The 14,518-nt window shown below is 38.4% G+C and overlaps 1 protein-coding gene across 2 annotated transcripts in view; it reads left to right on the top strand.

Moving 5' to 3' along the window:
- Positions 1-6,058: 6,058 nt before the first annotated feature.
- LOC103470212 (hexokinase-1) overlaps positions 6,059-14,518 on the top strand; it is a 29,213-nt gene continuing 20,753 nt past the window's right edge. Inside the window, exons 1-3 of one of the 2 annotated variants that reach the window (XM_008418463.3) lie at positions 6,059-6,625; positions 9,090-9,252; positions 13,785-13,933. In XM_008418463.3, the coding sequence (XP_008416685.1) occupies positions 6,563-6,625; positions 9,090-9,252; positions 13,785-13,933 (375 nt within the window). In that variant the 5' untranslated portion in view covers positions 6,059-6,562. The remainder of the gene's footprint in view (positions 6,626-9,089; positions 9,253-13,784; positions 13,934-14,518) is intronic. The other variant, XM_008418473.3, reaches the window with a different exon arrangement.

Here is a 14,518-nt window from a genome sequence, read left to right as displayed (position 1 = left end):
CTAATTTTAAGTGAATCATTCTTAGTAGTACTGTTTTCCAAACTAAAAATTTTAATTTTAACTTAAAAACAGGCTTAAAGGTGACATGCTATTCTTCCTTGAATAGGTTAGGATATGTCTGTGGGTTATGAAATATGTTTGTTACATGTTTTGCTCAAAATCATTCTTAGGTAATAAAATCTTGGTCTGCTCAGTTCTGAATATCTCCAGCTGTTTTAGGGCGTCTCGTCACTTTAAATCCAATTAAGCTGCTTTTGGCCCCCCTCAGTGTTTACACTCACATGTGAAAATGGCTGAAAACAGATACGCAATTATACAACCGTACATGTTTGAAAAGCAGAAGTAGAGCCTCCTGCACAACCAACAAGAATGCAGCAAGTGGTTTCTGGACGATAAAACACTTATCTTTTCCAGCAGCCATTGTACAGCGCATACAGCGGTAGAAACTAGTGCAAAAACACTTGGTAAAATTTTGTGTTTTTGCAGTGTTTACCACTGCGCAAAGGAGGTTTAAACACAAAAGAACCACAACAAAGTTAAAAATGTAAAATCGGGCACAGAGAATAATACATGGACGAATCAAATAATTAGGATAAAGCATTTTGCTAACCATTTTAACTGTAATGACATAAAAAGTATACGTTGTTTAACGGCCCAGCTGCTCCTAGTAGAGCGGCATACAGGATGTGAAACGTCACAGTGGGAAAGCCAATAATAACCTTGGTTAATTGTATGCTGAGCTACGTACATTTCTGATTCAGTTGTTTAAAAATGATTTTACCACTTGGAGGCACCGATAGATTTATTTGTAGAACTGAACTTTCATCCCTAAGTGGTTGTTTTATGATTTCATATGGGAAAAACATGAGACGGCAAACGACAACAGAGTTATGCTTCTGTTCCAGTGGGATAGCATTCTGGATATGCACTAATATCCAAGACTGGGGAGCATAGTAAGTGACTCTTATTTTGTAGACAGGTTTGACTACATGCACTATTCTTTTCACATTTAGACCAACGTATGAAACATTTGTGGTTTTCGCCACAGCTAACCTGAACAGCTAAAATCTGTGCATACTTCAAACTTCCTCTAAAAACTGCATATTTTAACAGTTAAAGCACCAAATACACCTCAAAATAAATTGATACAAACAGTGGAAACACAGAGTTTAACAGACTTTCTTATTTCCGCTCTTGGTGGTTCAACCACTCGGCGTCAATCAAGATAAATGCTGCTCCTGGATTGGCTACTTTTCAAACTCCAACCAATAGCGTGTTGAGTAGCTTTGCTTAGATAAGGTTCCCAAGCATTTCTTTCTAATGTTATAGATATACTCTATGAAAACAACAGGCTACTAGGCAGATTTCCAACCACTGAACCTCCAGACAGGCTGGGCTCCATCGCATAGGTGGAAAAACAAGAGACTGACAGAAGTTTTAGGAATTAGCTGATGAATTTCCATAATTTCTGCTTCTTAAATAGAGTTTATTAAATTTGACACAATGTTACTTACACAAACGCATAATCAAGCCTTTTAAACACTCTCCAAATAAATAAACCAACAAACAGTAATAATATTATTATAGACATCTGTGGAATTAATTATAATTTTTGAAAATTCGTTAATTAGTTTTGCTGTTTTTCTGATACTTTTACTCGGCTTGTTTTCTGTTTGCTGTTTAAATCTCTGTGTTTTCTTTTTATTGTTTTAATCTTTGTTTTTTTAATTATTGGTGTAAATTATGAAGCATTTTGTTGTTTTAAATATGCTATACAGATAAATCTGACATTGATACTGACATTTTTGCCAAACATCTCTCAGAAAAGTGCAATATGGATAATAACTTAAAACTTTTAGTTAGCAATACAAACCTTCAAAATGTTGCTAACTTTGTCAGTTTAAAATCAAGCCATTTCTATGCTATATATGGGGAGATATGTAGATATATCAATAAAAATATAAATTTGTGAATCCTGATCGTCTGTAAAGCCTCTTCAGTTTGATGTTACTCTGTGAATGCTGCCATCTAGTGTCGGACTGCAGTGAATGCTTTTGTGAAATTGGCACTTCATTTTATTGAATCATCACAAAAACACACAAAGACAAACATGCAGTGTCAGTTAAAGTGTTGAAAAATAAATAGTTAAATATAAGAAAATTTTGCTGGCTTTTAAACTGCAGATATATTTTTCCTTGACGCTTTTTACACATTTAATGTTTAGAGAATAACTGAGTTTTGCTGTTAAAATCCTTCTTCAAACTTTCCATGATGCTGCAACAATCCACAGAGCCGTGGGGTTTCCTTTCCTCGTTTTTGCAGAACAACCGCAAATGTGCATGGAACTTAGATGTGGAAGTGATTTGGAGCGGGTTAGCATTTATATGTGTGTGTGTGTGTGTGTGTGTGTGTGTGTGTGTGTGTGTGTGTGTGTGTGTGTGTGTGTGGCTTCAGATGGTTAACATAATACCAGTCCCATTCCTGTCTCTGGCCCCAACTCCAGTTTAAACAGCGAATAAAAGCGATTATTGGAGCACGATAATGTGATGAGCAGAAAGTTTGAGGCGTCTCGCTCTGCCAAGCATTAGAAGAAGTTACAAGTACAAACTAAATGCAAAGAACAACTTTTAAATCTTTAAAATCAACAGACTAAATTATTACAGTAAATAAATTAGATTTTCAATTGTTTTGGCCTCAATTGAGCTCATGTTTTACGATTTGCATATTTTAAATTGGTTTCAGTTTAAGATATTTGCACCAAATAGTTATAATTAAGTTATTTTAAATTACATTTCCCTTCAAAACCTATAACTACAAAGCAGTAAAGAAGATTTTAGCTACATGTTAAAGAAATCTTGAGGTGTGACGGTCAGGATAGAGGAAGTAAAATAAATCCTTTTCCAAAACAGGGACAAGATGCACAAAGATGCTAAATTAAAACATTGCATATTTACTGAAACTTTGCCTATAACCCTAAAGAAAAATGACCAAAAAGCAGCTTCAGCAGCTGAACTTGTTATTTTGCTACTTTGATGAAAGGCAAATAAATTCCTTTCCAACATGTTTTCTTTTCTGCATCTTTTAGATTTGTTGAAACACTTTAATTCCCCACTAAAGTCAAAACATTTACGGAAAAGACAAAAAATTAAGATTTAAGACCCAGTTCAAAGCTTCATAAAGTTTACAGTCAATCTGTGTTTACTCGTGCACAAGGCTGTGATTTCTATTAATGTTTCATGAAAACAAACACCCCCGGTCCGTTTTTATGAGTACAAACAGAAATGTTTGTACTATAAATTAAGAGTCACTTCAGGAAGTGCCATTGTGAAGAAGTAGTGGTGTCGTTTTCCAAACGCAGTTTAAATGTTTACTTTTAAGAAAAGGCTTACAGGGAACCAATCACTCTTCCTTAAACAGGTTAGCATATGTCTGTGGCTACAAAAAAAAATCTGGTTATTAAATTTTTTAACTAAATTAATCTTAGATAATGAGATTTCAGTCTGTTCAGTTCTGCCTATATTAAACTCCTTTCAGAATGAGTTGTTTTATGGGCTCTTGTCACTTTAAATCCAAATAATCTGCTGCAGACCGCGCCCCCTGACTCAACATTTACACTCACACGTGAAAATGGCTGAAAACAGATACGCAATTATACAACCATACATCTTTGAAAAGCAGAAGTAGAGCCTCCTGCATAACCAACAAGAACACAGCAAGAAGTTTCTAAATAGCAAATCAACAACTAAACAATTGTGTTTTCCAGCAGCCATTGTACAGCACATACAGCGGTAAAACCAGCTGACCAAACATGCTAGAGTTTCACTTGGGTTGCTCGGTAACATCGCAGTGCTGCTGACTTTGACTCAACAATTAGTAAGTTTTAGAAATGGCTCATTTTCCAGACACCAAAGAAAAATGCATATATTGGCAAAAAAAAGTTAAGTGCTCTGGCTTTTTTTTTTTAGGAGAAATTGAGTCTCAAATAGGAGTATAAAGATACGCAAGGTTTCCAGGATTGTAAGTTAAAATGTATTGTTTTACTGGCAGATTATTTCATTTATAACTAATACTCCCCCCCCCAATAATAAGGAATTATCGACCTAAAACAAGCTGCTAGGTTGAAAAGTTACTAGAAACCAGATCAAAAACACTTGGCAAGATTTTGTCTTTTTTGCATTATATTAAAACCTCATTTAATGCAAGGCTTTAAACATATTTTCTATCAAACAAAAAAAACAAAAAAACTGCGTGGTAGTGGTACAATATCTTACCATCAATATGTACTTGAAATGTGATAAAATCTTTTAAACTTATTTCCTAACTCTTAAATACTTCTCTGACAATACCACAATTGTTGTCTTGTTTCTAGTGTAAATCTCTTAGTACATTTTAAATAAGACAAAACTAACTTACGAGTAACTTTTCAGCAAGAATCAGAGGCTCCATCTAAATCAGTAATTCCTTAATATTGACTAGAAAAGTACTAGTTGCACTGGCAGATTGTTTCACTTTTAATATGAGAAAAATATGAATCCAGTACTTTAGTCGTCTATATTAAGGAATTATTTCCCAAAAATAAGCTCTTATATTTAGCAAAAATGATTCTTTTAAGTTAGTTTTGTCTTATTTCAAGTATACTAGTTTAATTTCACTAGAGACTAGAACAAAAACACTTGGTAAGATTTTGTGTTTTTGCAGTGCAGGCTCAAATATTTGGAAAACTTTCCAAACGAGTTTGTGGTTAAAACATGTTTATGGTGCTGAAAGTCATGAGATGAGGGCAGCGTTGTGGGATTTAAAGCCAGCAGTTACTGAGTAAGCACTCGTAATGAGGTCACCGTCAGAGAAGGTCACCCTGAAGCAGCCATGACACCACGGGGGGGATTCTGTCTCTGGGGAGCTAGTGAACTCGGCGCCCTCCTCCTACGCTTACATCCTGTTGATTCTTTTCTCCTTTTAACGAAACCGATGCAGACTGAAGTGAAGGTGACAGGGAGAAGACTGAGGAACGCGTTTTAGAGGGCTGAGAGGTTTTAACAGCTCTAAATCAGACGAATCATGAGGCTGGATAAAAAAGGAGACGTCACAGTTTTACTGCGTCAGTGAGCCGGCGGACGTGGGTCCATTCACGCTCTGCGGGGTGACGCAGCGCAGAGGGGCGGACTCTCACTCTGCACTGTAATGATGGGATTTGTTGAATCCCTTCACCCATTAACCCAAAGAGCCAAATGCTGAACAGAAACGAGAAGAAATGAGCTCCTGTCCTCCAGACGAGGAAATAATTACTGTTTTACTGACATAATGCTGATCTGTTCCAGTTTCCACTGAATCTGATTAGATTATCACCGCATGATAATGTTGGGTTAAAATCTCAATTTTTAAAGCGTTGGAAATAATCATGCTTTACTATTTTAAAATATGAAAACATGCAGACTAGGGAAGGGCATTTATTGTATTTATTATGATGAATTTCTTGTGATAAAACTTTAGATTTATTGTCATGATGAATTCAAATCAATGATGTTCAAGAAATCCCCAAATTGTCTGAATTCTGGGAATTATTTTTACCATTTTCTCCGGTTTGTTCAATCAGAGTATTAATAAATATCAATAAGATTGAAAATATGAGTCTGCACCTAAAAATGAACTAAAGTATGACAAAAATGAAACTACTGCTGTAATAAAATCATATTTAACTAGTAATAATAAATAAAAACTAGCAAAAACTTGAAAAAAATAATTAAAACTGAGTTGGACAAACAAAAAGTCACAATAAAATTAAACTAAGCTGCTGAAACCCCGATGCAGAACCAGTTAATATGGTTTAATCACCAGAAAAGCCCTGCAGGCCTCGTTTTGGCTGCTGAGCTGCTGTGTGCTGCAGAGTTAAGACATCAAAACCATAAATCTGCATGTCAGGAATGTGCGGGAAATGTTTCTGAAGTGATGCTCTGCAGCTGATGCTGAGTGAGCCGCAGTCAGAGAAATGATGACATCACGCTGTGGTCCTGCCCCTCTGCACGTAGCAACACGAGAGCGCGGCCGGTGGCTTATCATACAGATGCAGCTCCCTTCTTCAGCCAGCGCTCGCCCTCCTCCTCTCTCATATTCTCACACACTCCCTCCTCTTGTCAGCCCTCTACTCTCCTTCAGATTCCTCACCCAGCCAATCAGCAGGCTTAGTGGGGGCAGGGCGTAGCAGAAAGACCATTCCAGTGCAGAGCTGTATCATCTCCCTAGAGCTAACCGGGAGCTAGCAACTGAGAGGGGAGAGGCAGAGTAAAACCTAGCCTGTGTGTGTGTGTGTGTTTGTTTGCGTGTGTGTGTATGAGAGAGAGAGAGAGGCGGTGAGTGCTGCGTGTCGCAGACTAGCAGGCACGGCTACTGGACCTTTTTCCTTTTAACCTTGCCTTGCCCAGCTGCTCAGCTCAGGCCTGCTGCCTCTTTCACTCCAGGTCGGACGGATCAGTGAGGGGGGGAGAGGAGTAAACTTGCGCAAGGCGTCCTTCTTTCACAGGCTCTACTCTGAGAAGCACACGGCAGCTGACAGCTCCTGGGCAGGATGATAGCGGCTCAGCTTCTGGCCTACTACTTCACCGAGCTGAAGGATGATCAGCTCAAGAAGGTAAGCAGCAGAACGTTAAACCAGGAGATAACGCTGGAGGCTTCTGTGCCGTGACAGCTGCAGGTGATGGTTACCACCAGCTGGGAATCTGCTTCTGGGAGCCGATCACGTTGGGAGAGGAGGATGTAGCTTGTCACAGCTACAAGTGGGGAAGGTCACGATGAGGCGGTGAGTCAGGGGTTGGACCGTTTCCTGGGTTTCCGATGGATTATTGGTGTTTGACATCGATGTCCTTGAGCTGAGCTGCGGTCAGGGATGGTGTCTGCAGCACGTCGCCACCGTCAGGGGGTTTCACAGCACCGGTTGCCATGGCGTCCAGAGAAGGCCGACACCGGCTGGAAGGCTGTTGTAAAAAGTCATTCGAACTCCATCTTGCCTTGGTTTTACTCACCCATTGTGTTCTCCCTTGTTACTCATCAGGTCTGAAAAGAAAACATAAATCTATTAGAACATTGAAACTCAAATTCAAATACCCAAAATCTAACAAAGTATTTTTATTCTAGTTTTTAGTACAAATATTTAACTTCCTAGTAACTTTTCAGGAAGAAATAGAAGCTACCTTTATTTGGACGGACAACTACTTTTCCCATAGCATAAGTTAAAATGTCTTGTTCCACTGGTAGATTATTTCACTTATAGCTTCCACGTTTTCATCAATATTAATGAATTATTGAATTACTGAAACAAGCTCCTATATTGTGGTAAAAAGTTACTTGTAAGTTAGTTTTTCTAACTTACTAAGATCGTCACACAGACAGTCAACCTCAGATGTCTTGCTTCTTCATTACCTGGTCGACTTGCCATAACTAATAAAACGATGATGATTTCTACTCTGTATCAGAAAATTAAAAATGTCCAGCCAGTTTGTGACCAGTAGGACGACCAGTGATCCAGAGCACACCAGTAAGTAGAGCTGGACAGTAAATATGTCACAATAAGACAGATAGATAATGAATACATCTTCAATATATGGAATATTCACTAATCTACAATCCAGAAACACACAGCATTCTGGGAGATGTAGGCTGAGGAAAGTCTTTAAACATGTTATTTCACAGGGTGCATAAGATCGACATGACACCGTCATGAACATGAAGGAGTCTTTACGTATGTCTATGACTGTTGTCATGAAGTGTCATTCTGTATATAATGACACTTTCAATGCAAAGTTGCATTAAAAGTGCCAATTTTATATTATTTTGTAAATAATGACATTTAAAGGCAAAGTTGGCACTTTTCATGGACTTTTAATGCAACTTTTTAAGCAACTTTGCATTAAAAGTGTCATTATTAACCAAATGACACTTCGTGACAACAGTCATAGACATTCATAAAGACTCTTTCATGTTCATAACAGGTGTTACGTCATGTCAGTGTTATGCACACCCCGTCAAATAAAGTGTCACCAAAGACTTCATCTCTCAACCTCTAAGGAAGGTTGGTCCATCTACAGTAATTCTTTGAGGAATTTGAATTAATATGAGTTACAACAACATAAAATTTTCCTCTGGGATCAATAAAGTATTTCTGAATTTGAATCAACTAACTCACTCGCTCTTTGGTTACCTAGCAACTCACTCATTGATTGCACAGAAGATTTTTCCTTCTGTGCAATCTCATTTTGCTTAGGATCCTACTCTGAATGCACATACTATTTACAGTGATTTAATCCACAATGCATAGCAACATTAGCATCTTTCCACCAAGCATGAAGCAAAACCTGACCAACTCTTGTAAATTAGCCATTGTGCTAGCCATCATTATGTATGCACTGTCAGAAAACTATCGGCAACGGCATCACTGGGTGAAATCATGTTTATGAAATATCCATTCATCCATCCATCCATCCATTTTCTTTACACCCTTATCCCTCAGTGGGTCAGGAGGGTTGCCGGAGTACCCGGAGAAAACCCACGCATGCACAGGGAGAACATGCAAACTCCATGCAGAAAGACCGGGGTCGGGAATCGAACCAGAACCTTCTTGCTGCAAGGCAACAGCTCTACCAACTGCGCCACTGTGCAGCCCCGTTTATGCAATAAACAATATATTACTATGTTTGTACAATATAATTATGATGTTATAACGTTTTAAAAAGTACTAGTTCCACTGGGAGATTATTTAACTTGATATTTTCCCCATGCTATAGGTTAATTTATCTGCCAAAGAACAAATACTTTTCAATCAATATAAAGGAATTATTTACTTAAAATAAGCCTTTTTATCTTGCTGAAAAGTTAGTTTGTCTTATTTCAAGTGTACTAAGATATTTGCACTAGAAACTAGAGCAAAATTACTTGGTAAGATTTTCTGTTTTGGCAGTGAGACAGCTGCCTGCTCTACATGTGATTGTTTATCTCCAATAGCTTAGACTTTGGCATTGGTATCCCAGCTGAATCGATCCTTTTATGTGACTGATTAACCTTCCCTTATGCCCATCTTTGTGTGTCTATCAATTCTCCAGATTGATAAGTACCTTTACTCCATGCGTTTCTCTGACGAGACGCTGAAGGACATCATGGGCCGTTTCCGTAGGGACATGGAGAACGGACTCGGCCGAGACACGAACCCCACAGCGACGGTGAAGATGCTGCCCACCTTTGTTCGGTCCATCCCTGATGGATCAGGTAGGGTGTGAATGCAGGTTTCACCAACTTACACAGAAGACTTTTTAAGACCATCATGAATGAAATTTAAGGCCTGCATCACAACAGAAAAGTAAAAAAGAAACGGCCTTAACCTCCGTAGTGCCAAGATTTTTTGCACAGAATGAATGCAGCATCGTATGGGTTAGCAACAGAAGTTGGAAGTGAACGTCTTCCAGCAATCTGGCAATAAATTTGCCCTTAAACCATGATAGATGCAGAAAAGCATCTCTCCACAATAGTTTTCTCCAAAATGGAGAGGGGATGAAAACTAGATAGAAAAGGCTAGCTAGTTTTTCTAGCTAGAAAGAAAAAAACCTCTCTCAATTTCCACTGCAGGAACCAAACCAATAGCTCAAGTAGCTTCTAATATACTCTTTCTAGCTAGCACTGACTTATTAGCAGCTAGTTACCAGTAGCCTCAAACGGCCTGAGTCACATAATGCAATGAATAAGCCACTCAAACGTGACTCAATCGACTGACAGAAAATACCCACTAGAAAAAAATAAATTACATACAATATTCTAGATGAAATAGTTCTATAGTTCTTCCAGCACAAAATTTAAGGCCTTTTTAAATTAATTTAAAAATATTTAAGGCCTCTTTTTTTTATACACAAATTTAAGACATTTAAAGTATAACCAGAAAAAAAATTTCACATTCACACATTAATGTTGTTGTGCTTTACAATTTTACTACACCACATACATTGTGACATTTGAAACATCGTCTTTCTCTTTTAAAAAAATGTGCCGATGCATAGAAATATTAAAGCAGTGTCCTGTGAGGTAAGCCTGTCTGTGCTCTGGATTTGCTGTGGATTAAATCACGATGGTTTTGTCTGTGAGGCCAGTTTGGAAAGCCTTCCTGGACTTATTACAGAAAATACAACTTTATTAAATAAAAACTAGGACAGAGTTGAATGACTTATGAGCTTTGTATAAACTGTAAGACATGGTGGAGGTTTATGACTATAGGTGCTACAATTAGCCTTTGATGGTCAATAGCTTATTGCTCAATAGTGATATATTGATCACTTATGAGAAAAAACTTGGAAGTTCAGGAGAGCAAATGAACTGTTCTTTCTATAAGAACAAAACATTGGTGGTTCATTGGTGATTGAAACGATCCCCAACAATCTCAGTATACACCATTGATTAGTTTCCTGTTCTTTTGTTAAAGCAAAGACTTTCAGATTTTTGGTAGTTTCATTTTAACCTAAAACAAATGTATTTCAAGATAAGAACTAGGTAAAACTTTTACAACAAATATGTTTTTTACATATTTGTTAAAACTGTCAGCATCGTGTGACAGTTTAATATGAGACAGATATTCAATCACCTCCACTTCCTCCCTGAGCTGCTATGGCCGTCTGAAGAAATGCACCACCCCCAACCCAAAACAACCAATCAGAGCCAGGAGGAGTGTTGTAGCGCTCTCAGTCAATCTTGTGTACATGCTGCTAAATGTGCTAATGGCAGAGAAACAACTCACAGTTACAGGAAAAACATTTATTCACCATGATCGGTGGCCATGCTAAGTAGCCTTAGCGCTCACAACAGGCTCTGCTGATAGGGAAAAGCGCAGGAGAGTCCCTCCCTGATACGATGGAGAAGATGATTTGAAGGTCTAGGTCTGGCTCGCCATCTTGAATCCCGTCTGTGAATGTGCACGTCGCACATGGCAGACCAATCCTCGCTCCGACCGAGCTTCCAACCGAACAAAAAACCTGACCAAAACCGATGTAACTTAGTTCTCATAAAATCCCCGTCAGTTTCCGACCAGATAAATTATGTTTTCTCAACTATAATATTAATATTGAGTGGCGCACGTGGGCATGATTGACAGCGACTAGAATTAATTTGTTTGTACTAATGGTAGGTGAACCTCATTACCAAGAAAACTATTGGAAACAGAGCCTTCTGCAATAAATACACATTTACAGTCCCATCTAATAGAGCAAACATCTCAGATGATTCAGATAAGTCTTAGGATGAAGTCACCAAAGTCATGCCTTCTGGTGTCAACTTGACTGGCCAGGTTTGGAGGAAGAGAACTACTGAGTATGACCCGGAGAACAAAATCCCCACAGTCATGTATGGAGGGGGAAGCATAATGCTCCAGGGCTGGTTTCATGCTAAGAGTTCCTTACTTAACATCAGTAATGGGCCAGTGGATGGGGCTATTTGAGATCTGGAGCCAAGACCTTGCTACCTCTGCCAGAACAACAAGGAGGGACTGTGGAAATGTCTCCCACTATGACAAAAACTCAAAGCTTCAAGTTGCTAAGCAGCAGGAAAGAAGCCTAGGAGAATTTCTATGAAGAGAAGAAGATTGCCCAAATCTACTGTGTGATGAGCGCCAAACAGAGAACGTCTTAGCACTTTGGTCGCCAATAACTACTTATTTCACTCAATGACACGGAAATCATCTTTTATCTAATGTCGGTTTTCTTTCTGGAGTTTCTAAATCACAGGTGTCAAACTCCAGTCCTGGAGGGCCGCTGCCCTGCAACTTTTAGATCTGCCTCTGCTGCACCACACCTGAATAAAATAATTAGGTCATTAGCAAGGCTCTGGAAAACGTATCTACACAAGAAAGAGGTAATTAAGCCATTTCATTCCAGTGTTTTGTACCTGTGGCACATATAAAGACTACAGGACAGCGGCCCTTGAGGACTGGAGTTTGACACCCCTGTTCTAAATATTCAGTTTCAGTTAAATGAAACTACCACAAAAACTGGATGCATTTAATTTCCTGTAACAGAACAAACCAATTAAATGGGATTTAATACCTACGTCTCTCACTATAAATGAGCAAGAGATATAAATAAAACCATGGTGACTCAAGTGAAGCCGGGTCATGTGGGCTGAGCTTCTTTAGGCACAGTGGCACTGATGGGGGTTTGGGATACTGGAAGAAGATCCAGAAAGAGTGGAAAATGGGATCTAGAAATGGCTTTTTATGCCTGTAGTCTTACAGAAATAATATTTTGACCCCCTGTTTTGATGTTCAGGATAACTGGAGGTTGACAAAGTACAAGAAAAGTGCTATAGCTAGGAGAAGCTGGAAAGATGGTCCATTTGAAGCCAGAAGTTTCAGATTACAAAAATTAACTGAATTTTCCACAAAGTAGGAATTTTGATTTGGACAACTTCTATCTTTACAATCAGTCACAAACACAGTAACATAAAGTCTCTGGTAGTGAAAGTGTTCAGTGCCTGAATGCATGTAATACTTAGAAATTCATTGGTCCAGTAACCGGGTACAACGACCGGCAAGTTCCAACCAGAACAGGGTCAAGTTGGGTTCAACTCTGTTTCTGGATGCTTGTGCTAACTTTAAAAAAGTAAATACAGGAAAGCAAACAGAACTTCTCCCATTGTCAGAGAGTGAGCCCTGTTTGCCAAAGCTAAAGATACAAAGGTAGCACATCTATTCTTACCGGCACCAGAACCCAAAGATAAGTGTCTATAAAAAGAAAACCACTCGACTTCCTCTTGGACTGGGGAGCATTTCCACTGCTTTTCTTTAATAAACTACAAATTATTTATGTATGAATATAAGAGTGAAATACACGTCTGATTTAGTTGAGCAATGACACAGCCTGACTCCAGGGTTCACACATTATAAATAGCCCTTAGTTTCAACATCAGAGGACCAAGGGAACATAGAAAGGGTAAAGTTCAAGGCATGATGAGAGTTAAAAAAAGATTAATAGATAAGCAATGATAGGATCGATAGTTACAGTGTCAGAGACTGTATATTTCTGAGTTAATACCAAGAAATAAAGCTGAATTCTGCTTGGATCACAAGCTGTTTGTGAAAACATACAAAAAATTTATAACTAGCAACAGAACAGGTTCAAAAATACAAACTGGTCTTTAGCCGAAGTATTAAATCTACCCTAATTTTACTCTACTTCCCTCTCACACCAATACAGTCATATCTTATATAACTAGATTAATAATTTTTTTATTTATTTTATTATCAAAGCCCTAAAACAAAAATGTTCAATATGTATGTACAGTTGAATGTCTAAGTCTATTAAGCAAAATCAGATAATTACATTTGCTCATGTGTCATGTTTTATATTGAGCAGGTTATTTGAAAGTAAACTATTACAATCCTAACAAAACGGTACATTTTGAATGTATTATCGAGATGTAAATTTGATTAGTCACCATTTAGTGCTAGGAGGACAATCATAACTCTACATAGTTGGTGTATTTCACAGAAACCAGGAGCCCAAAAGTGTCATATATGCATCATATCCAATGCAACAATGTGGTAATGTTTTAAACACAAATAAACGATTCAGAGTTTTGTTTGGCTTCCCCCAAGCACTGAAGTTTAAACAGGGCTCATGCATCATGACAGTCAAAACCAACTGAATTTGTCTAAGCTTCTTAAACTTAACCAGATTTTTGTTTTCGAAACAAACTATTTAATGTATGGCCAAATAATTCTGGTAATAAATCTCTAACATTTCATGATGTTCTCAATTTGACAGAAAAGGGGGACTTCATAGCTCTTGATCTTGGTGGGTCAAACTTTCGGATCTTGCGTGTCAAAGTGACACAGGACAAGAAGCAGCCAGTTCAGATGGAGAGCCAGGTTTACGACACTCCTGATGACATCATCCATGGGAGTGGGACACAGGTAAATGAAGCATTCAGCTGTTTTTAAGCCAAATCTGAACGCTTTTCCTTTTTCTATTGATCCTTTGCAACTACGTCACTCAATCACTCGAGGCGACATGTTGGACGTCGGAAGTGAGGGACGGAAGTATTGCACAGAGCGACTAAAATTATTTTCCCCAAGTTGTTTTTACCAGTTTATTCATGGCTTCTACTTGTTCGAGTCGAGCTAATTTGCCTGTGACGTAACACACCTGGTTGGGGCTCATAGTCGGCGGCATTTACAGAAGCTTGAAACGGCTACCTTAGAAACCCACCCGTACCTCCTCCCTCCTGACGTGTTGATCAAATTACCGACTTTGCCCGAATTCACACCACATGATTTAAATCAGTCATAAAGTGTCTCCCTTTACATCGGAGCAGCCTTAAAACCGTCCAAAACACGAGATGCTAACTATGCCGCACAGTCATGATAGGCTACACGACGGTGCGGCACTGTCTCCATGGTTACTAATGGTTAGACGAGTATCTTCTGCATAATGCGATATTTGATACCTTTCTAATCATACTTACTTATAAATTATGTGAACGTTAATCTTCTTACCTT

The sequence above is a fragment of the Poecilia reticulata genome, chromosome 1 (genome assembly GCF_904066995.2).
Source record: "Poecilia reticulata chromosome 1, P_reticulata-male-v2, whole genome shotgun sequence".
NCBI classification, from domain to species: domain Eukaryota; kingdom Metazoa; phylum Chordata; class Actinopteri; order Cyprinodontiformes; family Poeciliidae; genus Poecilia; species Poecilia reticulata.
Note: the sequence above shows the minus strand (reverse complement) of the source record. Positions and strands in the feature narration are given on the sequence as shown.